This window comes from Sylvia atricapilla, chromosome 4 (assembly GCF_009819655.1).
Source record: "Sylvia atricapilla isolate bSylAtr1 chromosome 4, bSylAtr1.pri, whole genome shotgun sequence".
Lineage (NCBI taxonomy): Eukaryota > Metazoa > Chordata > Aves > Passeriformes > Sylviidae > Sylvia > Sylvia atricapilla.
In genome coordinates, this window is record NC_089143.1 from 68,291,907 (window position 1) to 68,306,385 (window position 14,479).

Consider the following 14,479-nt stretch of genomic DNA (forward strand, 5'->3'; position numbering starts at 1 on the left):
TTTTGGCCATCTTCTCCTGGTTAGTTTTTCCAGGATCAGGAGTTATAACAAAATTTAACTCATAGCTTCTTGAAGGCATTTCCATAACACGAACAAGAAGGAAGTCAATTGGGTAAAACTAATTTTCAGCTTTAGAGTCATTCTGGTTAAAAATCTACAGGCTGTCATGTTGAAATTGCTGGTACAACAGGCACATTATTGAAAGTGTTAGAAAGTAGTAAGAAAGCAAATAAGTGTAATTCATTCCCTACAAAAGGTGACATAAATGGTAGCTGAAAAGAAACCAGCTGGGAGATGGGGAGCTCAGGCCTCAAATTCCAGCAGTGCCAGCCAACATTTACAGGGTGACACATCTGCCACACAAACTGCTTACAAGTTTGTCTTGACAGCTTTTAGTTCACCTAAGCTTAAATCTAGCACTTAGTGGAATAAAAATTCATCCCAAACTTCCTTTTCAAGTATCTGCAAAAGCTCTGTGTTCAAGCAGCTTTTTATCCATGTTGATAAAAAACCTACAACCAAGCTACAAGACCAACTGTAACTACTTGCTTCTATTAAAACTGACATTTCCACATTTTGTTTAATACCTGTTGTATCAAGACCTCTAAGCTGTCCATGAACACGATGGATGTTCAGTTTAGCAGCAATTTCTTTTCCTTTTTCTGCTCCAGAATTAGATCTCAGTGAGCCAGAAGACTGGGGCTGCATTTTGCTGGTTTGGATATAACGACCAAACGTGACAGAATTCCTCCCAGTTTCTGCGCTGTTGGAAGCCTCCTCAACTATGCCCCTTTTCAATAACAGGGAGGAAAAAACAATTAAGCAAATCTCAAGATAAACAAAACCAATCAAATGAAATATGTCTGAGGTTTATGACAAACAGTGACATGCACTATCCTTACCTGTTCATACGAACTTGAGTGGCAATTCTATCAAAACACAAAGCTACTAAGGAAACGTGAGTCACAGTTTTGCTGGAAGAAACTCCTGGGGATTCATCCACAGATGCTTGTAGCAAACACAGGTTCACCTGTACATAAAATTCCATCAAAGAGTAAAGACACTTAGAAAAGCATGTTACAATAATCACTAGCTGCTGATACAACCTTGTCTTATACTTTCAGTGAAAATAAAAATAAAATCTAGAACATAATTTAAAAGCCAGTTACTCCTATGGTGGTTGATATTTAACTACTGCATGTCTACCATCATAAAATTAGGCAGCTCCAAAATTCAAAACTTTAGTTCTCTAGCACAAATGCACATCTTCACTTCAGCTTTTGGGGAAGAAACAAATGCAAATTAAGAGTGACTTTGTGAGGCACTTTGCTACTGATAAGCTAAAAAAAAAAGCTGTTACCTTTGGAACTGTAACATTGGCCTGAAGACCTTTAATTGTCACATTATCTTGCCTAAGTGAGAGATTGGTCTGTGCTGGTCCCTGGTTTGTTGTTCCTGTGGTGGTGGTGTCTATTTTTGTTCCCCTGATGTCTTGCTTTGAAGACAACTTGAAGAGGAGAGAAAAACAGTTTATTAGCACAAAATCAAGAGTTGCTGAGCTCAGGAGTAACAGGATATTTTACTAGCACTGAAGTAGAAAGATTCTGACTTTATTTTGGGCAATTTAGTACAACTTCCAGAACAAGGGCTGCAGCACGCAGAGGTGCAGTAGGTCTAAAACCATAAGGGCAGCAGGGCCATTCTGCAGTAACCTTACCAGACTTCAGCTCTGTTTGAATTCTACACATGTAAGTTATATAAAAAAAACTTACTATGAAGCAAATTATTAGTGGTCACTACACTGTGAAGTCTAAGAAATCATAAAATATAAGCGTGGTCATTACCTTGGAAGAAAGAACATCTAATTCTGTAGAATTACTGTATCTTTTTTTTAAGTTAATTTTTTAAGGTCTCAGATGAAATGCAAAAAGAACCCCACAGGCATTTTCACAGCTCTCTCTAACTACTATAAAATAATAAATAACATCTCACTGACATGAATGTATTACTTAAGAATACCAGCTATAGTAAATCCAAAGAACAGAATGTGTGATTTGATCTCATGTAAATTACTCCAGACCATCCAAAACAGAAAAATTTCAATCTTGTAAAAGTTTTGTGGACAGTGAAAGACAATATGTAAGAGCTGATTATGCAAATGTATGTAACTATGCATTCCAAATTAATACAGATTTCTCTTGTTCCTTCCTCACATTTTCTGAGAAGCTGGTCTTGCTGTTCTGCACAGCATCCCTCAGGACTTTGCAGTGCAGGTCATCCACGATTGCTGCCGGGTGCCGGGAGCTGGCACAGTGCACCATGGCCTCGATGTACCTGCAAGGGGAAAACAGCCACAAGAGACCACTGAAACGCCCAGCTGCACATGGCACACCATCAGCCACGTGTAATTTAACACTACAGAGGAAAAAAACAAGCACTGACAGACACAAAGGGCAGTCCCCATTCTTCCAGCCACCTCATAGGGAATGCAGAATTACATCTGATGTGCACCAGGCCCTGCTGTTCCACTAGCCACGTTATTCAATCCTTTTACCTAAGCCTTTGCTGAACAGAACAGCTGTGATTTTAGACAGTTTTTAGTGCCATCAAAATGAAATTACCTATCCAGTGCCTCTGCTACAAGAGGAGTCAGAACTACATCTACAGTTCCTTTTACTTCCACGATTGCCGTTGTCCGTGTCTGGAAGACCGGGTGATCCAATGTCCATTCCTCTGTTATTGTTTCATCATCTGTATTCTCTGCAGACTTCTTATCCAAAGGAGTGTAAGGTGTGCTAAATAAGTCAAACACACATCAGTGACCAGGCTTTGTAAACACAAACACAGAAGAGTTCTGGTATAATTTAAATTCTTAATAAAATCCACATAATGGCAGGTTTCTTCTGCTGTGTATCTTAGAAAGGACAAAAACACAATCCCAGGTAAGGCCCTCCCTAGATTCAAGTTCAGCTTCTGGCAATGAAATGGACACTTGCCATTAGCACCTCCAAATTTATCTAAATGAAATCAAAATTCGTAATCTTAAAAACATACAAGTGAAATAATTTAATGCTTTCACCACGTACTCTCTGTTTGACCAAACCCAAATATTTCATAATAGAATGACCTGTTCTGAAATAGATCTGGTACTGAAAATTACTACTGTAAATCAAACTTTGAAAGGGCTAGCAGAAGCCAAAATATTTCAGAAGAGTATCAGGAAAATCCTACTCTTAAAAAATATGCTAATAATGTCAGGCTGTGTTCAACTTACTTAGACGTTGATCCTGTAAGCTGCATGCCTCTGTCCAGTAATGAATTAGCTGTGAGACCCTGTTTAACAATCTAAGACAAAAATGCAAAGAAGTTTATTACATTCCTTCCATATATGATAAAAACCCCAACAAGGGATCTTTAAAAATTCCCCTTAAAGCTGTTTTTCTTAAAAGAACCCTTAGAAGCAGATTCTCCAAAATAGGATCCAGAAATTCCAAGGTTTGCTTTTTGAATACCTTGAAAAAAATCAGATGACACTGCTTTTACATAAACACTGATTCACTGCGTTTGAAAAACCCCTTCAAATAGGAATCTACATAAGGCTTGCAAAGATACAAACCTTTTCTGCAAAATGATCAATTCAGTTCCAGAGCCCAAAATACCTGTCTCCTATCAAGCAATTTCCATTATTTTTCACGTATTTCATTTCAGCTCCTTCCTTAAGCATGTATGCTCGGGTCACTTCAAAAATACCAATTCCTAAATCTGAGTTGCAATTTTATTTTGAAATAAAGCACTGAGAGCCTAAATTATACTTTATCAGTATTAAATGTACTGCTATTGCAGTTCTGTATAATGTATTTTAAACAAAATTCACATAAATGTCCTCCAGCTGCATATCATTTAACAGGCAGCATATTTAAGTGCAACAACGATAACTCAGAACACATATCCACAGAATTCTAACTCCATCTTTTTTTGCCCACAACCTTTCAGCTACCCAGCCCCATGATATGGATTCAGAAATTCAAGGTATTCTTTAACTAAAAGCAAAGAAATTTCAAGTTTCTTTTCATTTATTCACCCAATTGGTACTAAGCCATTTTAAGTTATTTTGAATTGTTACTCCTTTCTCTACTACTCCATCTTCCATACCTTAAAAGTTGGGACAGAGAGTTGCTCAAAAGATGAGGAACTTTCTTCGCTCGTTGGTGTGTCAAGGTCTAAAGGGCGATGCAAAGAGGATTTGGATGTTCTTTTGTTAGTTGGATGCTTTACTGACCAGTTGATCACCTGGAACTGTGTCAGGTAATTTTGGTAACATGCCATTACAGGCTGCTGGGAAGTGATTTGCTCCCGTTCCACAGTCTTCTCAGAGTCCAGGACATACATGCTGTCAACGTGCTCATCATCTCCTCCCAGAGCTGAAACAAATGAAGCCTGGGAAGGATGAGTCTTAATTGGCAAGGTTTTCATGTCTTGACTGATTTCTCTATGGATTGTGCTTGTTAAGGGTCCTTCCACACTGTGATAAATAGACCCCCTACTGTATTCAGTTTTCTGAGCTTGCTTTTTTCTCTTCTTCCTCCCTGGATAGGTTCCTGGACCTTCATCACTGCTTATTGGCTCAAACTCTTCTGCAGCTGAAAAATAAGCCTCGCTATCCGCCACGGACATACTGGAATCCATGGAGCGGTACTGGTGGAACGAGTTGGAATCTGCTGACGGCGTGTAGGGGAAAGAGCCAAAGCTCCTCCTCTGCTTTGGGGAGTCCAGGACGTTCTCGTCGCTGCGGGACACGTCGCTGCTGAACTGCACTCCCACGGGGACGGGCTGCTTGTCCCCGTAGAAGGCGGCCGTCAGGCTCTTGGTGCTGCCCAGGCGCGTGGAGCACACGGACGCTTGTCTCTTCAGCGGGGACCTCATGGGAGACTGGCCCACCGGCCTCTCCTGGGGGCCAGGGGATGCAGGCCGGACCTCTGCCCCCTCCACAGTGACACTGGGGACAGAAACAAACACTTCACTTGCTTGCTTCATTACTAATGCTTCTCTTCCTATGCTGTAAGCAGCTGTCAAATGCATCAGTGATTCTGCGACTCTCTGTTAGCACAGCCATTATTTTCATAATGCCAGTTACACACTGAGCTCTGCCACTTGTCTACATACAGAGGATGTAAAACCAAACATTTAACAGCAACTGCTGGTGTATTTACATACTGGGTTTTCTACCTTGCTCAGGTAACCATCCTCTATTAGGGATCCAAATCACCATTCAAACAAGGTAACACATTTCAGGAGCACCATTAAGAATCTAAAAATTGCTAAATCAAAAGCTTTTCTTACATCTTAAAGCATTCAAGAGTTGAATTTTATGCCTACCTGGACAAGAGTACTCACCTCCCATGAGCATCCTCCCTTTTTGCACTGGGCAGGAACTCCTTCTGTCCCAGGTGATCCTCAGCAGTGGATGAGGGGCTGTCCTTCTCCCCTGCAAGCAAGGGCAGGGCAGCACTGGAGCTGCTTGTTTCTTCTGAAGAGGAGGAGGAGCTGTGGGAGCGCAGTGGCACTTGGAGGCTCAGGTGTTGTGCTTTCCTTTCCATTTCTATCCCCACAGATCTGCAGTCCCAATCTTTTCTTTTGACACCATTCGCTTTACCTAGGACCAGGGAAGGGAAAGTAAAACTGAATATCTGATAACACAGCTGCAGTGGACTATTCCCTGCTTACTGAAATAAAAATAATTATTAAATAAAAGCCCTAGTTTTGAAATGTATGCTCATACTAGCATGTTGTCCTGACAAAAATTAATAAAATCATGTCAGCAAAACATCAGATTGTCTCAGTTGGCTGCTTTCTATATGAGTAGAACAAGTCAAAAATCCTTTTTACTCAGAAAGGAGGTGCATGTTAATATAAAAATCCACTATATGAAAGTTTTCTCAAGTGCTGTTTGCTCTTAGAAGGGGTCAGGCCACAAGAGCACAAGCAGTTGTACTTACTGAACAGATTCATAAACACTACAAAGACCAACACGTTAAGAAATTATACTTTTGGGCAAAATAAAGTAAAAGTAGAGTGCAGTGCATTCTCACCATCTAAAATTTTAGGAATTTCCTTAGTAATTATCCATTCTCCTGGCTGCAGTAAAGACTGCCCATAAAACATATCAGATTCTGCACTTGTGCTTGAGAAAGCAGAACTGCTTGAAGGTGTCAGTTCCTCAAGTTTGAAAAAATCCAGTCCCGTTAAGGTGCCACCGAAAAAGCGACAACCACCGAGACAGCCGCACTTGTTCTTGCTTCTCTTATTTCTCAAATTATCATCAGGCCACAAAAACCACAACCTACAAAAGGCAGAAGAGCAGAAAACAAACCAAAAACATGACCACACTGAAGCTCAGTGAAAGCAAAATTAACAAATATCCTCTCAAATGCACCTCCCTCAACCACACGGCTCACCTCTTGGTTCGGTTATCGTGTGTTTCCAAGAAATGCCTCTGCACCTCGTGTTTAGAGGGGTGATCTGCAGCTAAAGCAATGTCAGCAGTGATGAGGCCCAGGTTGACAGAGCCAGCTTCCAGCCAGTAAGCCCTCCTCAGTATTGGCTGGAGGCCAGTTCTGCAGTTGTTCACTTGCTCGACGTACTGCCTGAGCTGCAGGTCCTGGATGGCAGCGCTGACACCTTCCCCGACAGACTGGTTGTGGAGGTTGCAGTTTGCAATACGTATGGCACCCATCTGAAAACAGGATTTAAACAGGAACTCTGGCTATTTGTCAGCGAAACAAAGGAAGGGTGGCCTTAAACCAGTTAACATATCCCATACTACAGCCCAAAAATATCTCAGTAAAATTCTCTCTCCTGGGGTAGCAGTTTTATTTGCAGGTCAGCACACACACAAAAGAAGGCGGCAAGCTTAGAAATTCATCTCAGCCACTTTTTACATAACAAAAAACAAAGTTACTTAGAAGCATCTTTTTGTCAATAGATAAAAACAGAAAACAACTGTCAATACACACTGTCATTAAACTTTAAAAAACATAAATCATTAACTTTTCACTGTCATCTAAACCCCAAAAATCTGAGACTTTCAAACTTGTTTAGTCTTCAAACTCCATCTAATCTCTAGACATCAGACAAAGTTTCCTGCACAGCTTGAGTCGTCTCCAAAATGTCACCATGAAGCACCTGAAATTTCAGATGGAGTTTTCCAACTCTAAACCAAGAAAAGCTGAAAGATAACCCAGCCATGGAAGAGCTACCCACAGGGTTAATATTAAATAATTGTTTCTCATCTCTGTCACAGATTATAAAGGACCACTGGAAACTTTTTTTTTTTTTTTTTTGGATGAAACCCATTCAGGATATAATTTCCTAGAGTGGTTCAGGTTATTAAGCTGCCTTTGAAAATACTGCCATTCATATTTATGCCTGCAGACACTGTTAATATTTATGATGGAACTTTTTAATATTGGATTCAAAAGAATTTGAAGGCTCACACATTTTTTTTTAGTGCCACAGGGCAGTAAGCCATTCAAATGATGAGATACCACGTCATTAAAAAAAATGTTTAAAATAATTACCAGTGCCCTTTAGTTAGATTCTTGCTCATAATGTGAAGCTATGCCCAAAATTTTTAAGTCTACCATTTAAAACTGTATTTATTAACTAACAGCACAATTACTACTCAGTTATGTCGGCACGGCAGTTTTCTTTTCTGTTGTTACCGTAACTCAACTGTATCTCAATTTATATTTTGCTACACTGACTAAATTATTCCTTTTTTCCTGTGCAGTAGGATAATGGGACAGAGTATCAGCTCTTCTCTGCATAGCATTTTTGAACAGAGGATTCAGTCAGGCAGTGGCACAAAAACTTCTCCTTTCTCTACCAAAGATGCATCTAAATTCACACAAGAGGATTGTGAGTTATCCAGCATGGACTTGTACATGATCCATATCAATCATTTCCATTTGCTGAATTATTAATTCAGAGCACAAGCTCTTATCAACAGAAGATTTATGAAAACAGAGATTTATATTTCCCAAGATGTTCTAAATTATTTTACACCAACTCTGCAGCTTCCACTTGTATTTTGGGAGACATATACTCCTCCTTACCGTTTGCCAACATAATTAATGGAATTATTAAGTAGAAGCCAAACTGATCTACTCCTGGCCCAGTCCATGATGACCTTTTATCACTTAAAGTTTTAGAAACTCTGCTTAATCCATTGCATGCAAGCAAGCCATCAATTCAGGCAGATACTCGATCAAGAAATACAATATCTGTACTGACAAAGAATTTTTATTGGTGTTAAGAGGAATATTTTTACCTTGATATTGGTGGCACAGCCATGTTCTACCACATACAGATCTGCTCCATCCATGGCTAAGCGTGTCATCGTGTACTTTAAGTCATCCGACGTTGGGCATGGCCCAGGCACAGAGTTCGTCTGAAAAGGGAAAAGAAAGGAACAAAGGAAAAAAAAAAATCTATTAGGAGCTTAATTTGTGCCAATCCTTTTATTTATGTTCTGGTAACATTTAGGGTGGACTTGTGAAGTGCTCCAGAGAAGCTGTGCGTGTGCAGTGAGCAGTAAGGATGGACGAAAAGGTACCTTTGGGTCACAGAAGCGGCGATCGATGCCGTGCTGGCACAGGACAACGGATTTGGGCCTCTCCAGCTCAAACTCCCGGCACACCACATGGAACACAAAGGTCTGCCCCCATTCCAGAAGACAGGCAAGCTGTAAGCAAACAGCAGCACATTGTTCATCACCACCCACACAAAATGGACTTGTGGTGTTCCATGGAGAACTGGAGAACAACCCCAAAGGCTGGGATGTGAGCAAGAGGCTTCAGCACATTCCCCTGCCTGCAACATCTTCCTGCAACTCAAGGCTGATTTTCATTCTTGTGTGCACCACAACAAGTAAGTCTGTACTTTTTCATGGAAAAAGTACAGTGACATTAAAAAATTTGCTTTCACATGCAGCTGAGAATTTCATTGTAAATACTGAGCCCCCCCCCCCCCAACTCTACACGAAGAATAGCTCAAGGTACTTCACTACCATTCATAATTTAAATATCAAATTTGCTTCTATAAAAGCAACAAAGTTACATTTAGAAAGCACAGGAGGAAACTGGCTCAACAAAACACTGGTTCTTCGTAGACCTAGTAATTAGCCCATTGTTGATTTAAGTCTTTATATAGTTAGTTCACTCATAAAGGAAATGATTCATGACTGTCTGTCTCTGTTATGAGAGGGAAATGGGTTTTCTTTGGTTTGCCAAAGGAAAGAGCACTTAAAATCAGCAGTAATTTGAACGCAATTTAATGTAGCTATGACTGTCCTGCACAAAATCTCTCCTCCTCCGTTCACTGCAGTCTCTTCACAAATTCTTGCAATACATCTCACTATGGAATGAAAAAAACCTGAAACAGCTAATTCAAGTGTTGGCAACTGAAAAAAAAAATCCTATACAATGCATACAATTGAGAATGGCTTTATAAGGGAAGAAAACCCTTTGGCTGCATTAAGCCTAAGAAATGTTCTTTCACCTTGGAGTACTTTGGATCAACTAAGTTTTATTCTGAACCACAGAGCAGTGAAGCAAATCCTAGAGACCATCTAAATCAATGGCAGCATTTTGGGAAGTACCACCACAAATATCTCTATATGTAGCAAGAATACATCTATTCTTTAGATTTACTCAACTTGCTTGCATGCCTTGTTTTATTTGCTGCAGAGGTCTCCCAATAAAATATGTGCTTATTTCTAGAAAAGAGGAACAAGAAGATGTAGAAGTGTCTTAAATTTTTTTTTTAAAAATTATGCAAATAGTAATTACTAAACAGAATGTATGTACTTTTCTTGTGCCTCAGAATACACTGGCAAAGCAACTCTTCTCTAAAGATCTGGCAGACCACAGCAGAAATAAATCAAAATTATCTGCCTGTTGTATACTTGGAACCATTCACCTAGGTAGAAAGACAAATGGAACATAAATGGCAAAATCAAAAGGGGTTAGTGCTAATACTGACCTGACAAGTGCAATAGTGGGAAAGCAAACCAGGTTCCAGTGGGATCAAGGAGCAGAATTTATGCAGTGAGCAGCTACTCCTGAGGCCTGTCTATACTACACCCCCACAAATGATCTCATCTGCCTCCTACTTTAAAATATGACTACGACAAAGGCTCATTTGGCATCTCCTGTCCCTTTACAGAAATTATTAGATTTTAAAGCTATAAAGTAAAGGTTACTTGAGGCACAGATCACGCGCTTCCCAGAAATCCACGCTACACCAGATTTAGAAGGAAGAAGAGTACTTCAGGTTGGTTTCTAGATGGTACCTGTGGTGCTGTCACTTTGGCTGTGAGGCTTCCAGCCTGCACATCTATCAGCCAGGCGTATTCCAAAGTGTCACTTCCCAGGGGCAGCCCTTCTGCAGAAAACATGGCATGGGCACGGAGCTGCAGGCCCGACAGGCTGATGTGACCCTCCCGGAGCACCTCATCCACTGCAGGGCGCTGCCAAGGACAAGGAAGTGGGAGGCAATTCTTGGAAAAGATGCAACACTGGCCTAATTCAATCCCATTTATTTTACTGACAAAATGATAAAAAAAATCATCTGGACAAAAATAAAAGATTTTTACAACATACGCATTGGATTTTTCTTACTGCTCCCAAGCCTTAATAAAACCTTTGCACAACAGGAAAACTCCTACCAAAACAGGATTCAATTTTACAACCAACACAACTTCCACAATACAGCCACACAAACACTGACTGAGTACCTGGTAATTGTCATTCAGAAACAGGTTCACTGGAGACAGTACAAGCTGAAGCATTGTTTCTCTAAATCCTTTCTTCATCTCAAAACACAGCCTCTCCAAGAAAGCTGTAGGGCACTCTGGACCATCTGGACTGCAATGCTGAAACAAAAAATAAAACACATCTGTTTCAGAACCTGAAAGTACATAATATGGTTGAAACTTTACTATTAGTTGCAATCCCATGAGCAGGAAGTATGCTGGTTTTCCTTTACGTGAATACTCAAAAAGAAGCCTGTGCAACTTCAAAAACCTTTTGACAGCTGCATAAACGGCAATTTAAAAAGATCTGGGTGAACCCAATGTTTTATCTGGATTTTTTATTCCTGGGGTTCCCTCAGAACTCAGGAGCAGAGAGCAGACTGTACCATTATAAGACAAATCTGCTAATAAGCAGAGAAATTGTAATAGTCAATCAAAAATATCACACAAGTCAGGTTCTGGGAATAACATTAAAAACTTTAAACATTAAAAAATTATCCAGTTCTGCCTCCCAGATGAGCAAAATAAATTCTGCCTCAAAGTTGTTTAGATAGCTACAGTTTCAGCAGATAGTATCTACACATTTTGTTAAGCACCGCAGCAACTGAATATTCCAGGCAGTTAAACGTGGATCCAGATTATGAAACAAACAAACAAAACAAAACAAAACAAAACAAAACAAAAAGTTACATGAAGCAAATTCTTTTATGATTATAAAGTACTCACCACTGGCAATCTCCCATGCACTTTGTACAAATTCACAAGCACAGTGATATCCCACGGGCGTAAAGTAAGAGGGTGAACGGGCTTGACTGAAATTTCATTTTCTTTTTTGTCATTTTCCACTCCTACAGCTGTCCAGCCAGAGCTTGAGGATGTTGACAGGGACAAAACAGGGCTTGAAATAATCTCTTCAAAATCAGTGTACATGTCATCTTCCCCAAAATAATTTTCCTAGGAAAAAGAATTGTTATGATCATATAGAAAACAAATTAAAAACATGCAGGCAATGACTTGAAATACAAATCAAATCTTCTGGTTTTAATCCTCCCTAAAATAAGTGGTAGAGGTATAACCTATAGCTAAAGGAACATAAGATACTTTCATTTTATGAAAACTGGATAGCTTAAATGTGCAAATTTAGGCATTGTGCTTTGCAGGAAATGAAGGCAGCTCAGCAGTTCTCACATTTGAGATGCATGCAACACAAGTAACTGCTCTGAAATATTATAACTGACACTTTAAAACAGATTTTGTGCTTTTAAAGATACATAATAAAGTAAGAACAAAAATCCTGCAGGAAGTCACCCTCATCCAACTTTCTGAACCTTTTTTTCAGGAAGCTTAAAAGTCTTACACATGCTTCTAAAATATTAGGTCATAAACATTTCTTGCTTGGGTCTAAAGGCCACCTTGTGTCTAAGCAAATCCTCTTCAATTATCTAAGGCCAAAGTAACACTGCCAAATTCTACTGGGAAACAGAAAATCCTGGCAATTTATTACATCTTCTCCTTTAAAAGAAAAGCCAAACTCTGAAGAAGAATTTTCTTCCAGTGATTTTTAATAAGGCAGACCCAGCAGAGGGTGCTGGGAGCTCCAGTAACTCACTCCTGACAACTCCTGCTGAGAATGCCAGGACCTATAAATCATTCATTTCCAGACAGTAAACCCTTATCAGGGTGTGCTACACTAAAAAACTACCTCCTAAGATTAGAAGGGTTAACAGAGCATTCCTGGACAATGTGTGTCCAGGAATCTCTACACCAAGTATTCAAAGAAGAGCAATGAAAACAAACTGAAAACGACCACAGGTCAGGAAAACAAACATTAAAAAACCCTCCCAGAAATCTTTCAAGAGATAGTCCCAGCACAGCTGGACAAAAAGTTTTAAACAGAGTCATAAAAATGCTAAAAAGAGCAATAAATGCACATTTTCACAAACAAGCTATTAATCTAAAATTTCTCTTGAGAATTAGAACAGAAAAGCTAAATTTCACTGAGAAATCTGCACCTAAAAATGAAGTCATTACAGAATCTAATGTAGCACTGTTTGCATTTACCTCCAGAGACAAAAAGCACTGAAAAGGTGCTGCTTTGCTTGAAAGACCAGAACTCCCTCATGAACTTATGGGCCTCAAAAAGAGGGTTCAATCAACAATTCAAACACGGGTTCATTTGCTCTGTACCAGGAGAAATCTAGTCTTCAAGATGCAGTACTGGCCTAATTTTAATCCTATTTATTTTATCGACAACATGAAAAAATAATGAGCCTATTTGCAAGTCTTATACTCTACAAAACAGTATTTTCTGCTATTCCTTGCTTACATGCTATACCTTATAGAAATTCATGAAAATGACTGTTTCAGTGAGTCCTGATATTGATCACCTGTCTCAGAAAACTCCTCAACCTCTGCTCCAAAATGCCAGCCTCCAGAAGCATTACCTTAGTCTAGATCTGCACAGGTTGAAACAGATGTTCAGAGAAAAACAAGCAAGGAAAAAACCCACCAAAAAAGCCCCAAAACCACACACACATGAAAAAAAAAAGTACAAAAAGCAACCAAACCCAAAGCATTTTGCTGTTCATGAAACAGAACTCACACATTCAACTGCCTTGGCTTTTGTCACCACAAGGGAGGGTGAGGGAGATGGGAATGAATTAAACACCCTAAAAAAAATCAGTCATGGAAGAGAAGATACCAAAAAAAACCCCAAACCAAACACAGATAAAAAGCATAACTGATTATTGTCAAGAAAAGGATGCATAATCTTTCTCCAATATTTACTGAAGAAGCTTTTTTAATTAACCTTATTCTCATGTCCTTCCCCAGTCCCCTCCATGATCTTAAACCCCAGAAATGGCATGGAATCTAATTAAGAGAAACAACACACTGCAGAACTTAAAATGCACCAAAAGCACGAGTTCTGGTATAACTTTGCATAAAAATTGGAGTTTAGATAAGCTCTATTCATGATCATGGAATATTTTTTTTTATTTTGCTACTGGAAAACTGAAAGAAGAAATTTACTGCACGTGTCCAGAACATGCAGTATTTCTTGAGAGAAAAATTATGCTGATATGGGGGGGGGGGGGTTGTGTGTGTGTATGTATATATATGCACGTATGTATGGAGTCTTCTCACAAGCCTGTGACAACAAAATTTATCCCAGCTATACCAAATCACCAAAGCAATTCTGAACTAGAACTGGTGCCTACCAAAAATTTTCATCCAAATTCACGTTCTTCAGAATTCAAATTGTCCATTTCAAAACTAATCATTTTCCTTTCCTACAAGTGGCCACCCATAAATTTTACAAGTCGTGCCCCTCTGCCTACCTTTATGGAGAGAAAGGCTTTGAGCAGAGGTCCATAGAGGGTTATCTGGGAATCTGGGGAGAGTTCCAGCTCCACGTGCAGCTTATCTGGGGGCAGCTCCGAGGGGTCCAGGGGAAGGCGGGTGGAAGCTGTGGGAGATGAAATCACACTGTCCGTGGTTTTCTGTGATGGCCTTAGCACAGACAACATTGTTTCTTCCATTTCTGACACTTGGGAGCAAAATAAGAGTAGAAAACAGATTCTGGTTACAACTTAAGCTTCTGTTGGACAAAGTTCAGCAAACTTTTGGCACTGAATTTATATAATTACGTTAGTGTGTCTATGCTAC

General features: G+C 39.6%; 1 protein-coding gene across 11 annotated transcripts in view; it reads right to left on the reverse strand.

Moving 5' to 3' along the window:
• The window catches only part of BLTP1 (bridge-like lipid transfer protein family member 1), an 87,385-nt gene that overhangs the window by 43,482 nt on the left and 29,424 nt on the right, over nucleotides 1-14,479 (reverse strand). For all 11 annotated transcript variants that reach the window (XM_066318217.1, XM_066318213.1, XM_066318214.1 and 8 more), the window contains exons 19-34: nucleotides 14,152-14,360; nucleotides 11,540-11,767; nucleotides 10,796-10,933; nucleotides 10,352-10,528; nucleotides 8,615-8,743; nucleotides 8,330-8,449; nucleotides 6,456-6,733; nucleotides 6,090-6,340; nucleotides 5,395-5,653; nucleotides 4,153-4,996; nucleotides 3,275-3,345; nucleotides 2,622-2,795; nucleotides 2,214-2,334; nucleotides 1,361-1,507; nucleotides 903-1,030; nucleotides 588-790 (exon numbers count right to left, since the gene is read on the reverse strand). In XM_066318217.1, coding sequence (XP_066174314.1) covers nucleotides 588-790; nucleotides 903-1,030; nucleotides 1,361-1,507; nucleotides 2,214-2,334; nucleotides 2,622-2,795; nucleotides 3,275-3,345; nucleotides 4,153-4,996; nucleotides 5,395-5,653; nucleotides 6,090-6,340; nucleotides 6,456-6,733; nucleotides 8,330-8,449; nucleotides 8,615-8,743; nucleotides 10,352-10,528; nucleotides 10,796-10,933; nucleotides 11,540-11,767; nucleotides 14,152-14,360 — 3,477 coding nt within the window. The remainder of the gene's footprint in view (nucleotides 1-587; nucleotides 791-902; nucleotides 1,031-1,360; nucleotides 1,508-2,213; nucleotides 2,335-2,621; nucleotides 2,796-3,274; nucleotides 3,346-4,152; nucleotides 4,997-5,394; nucleotides 5,654-6,089; nucleotides 6,341-6,455; nucleotides 6,734-8,329; nucleotides 8,450-8,614; nucleotides 8,744-10,351; nucleotides 10,529-10,795; nucleotides 10,934-11,539; nucleotides 11,768-14,151; nucleotides 14,361-14,479) is intronic.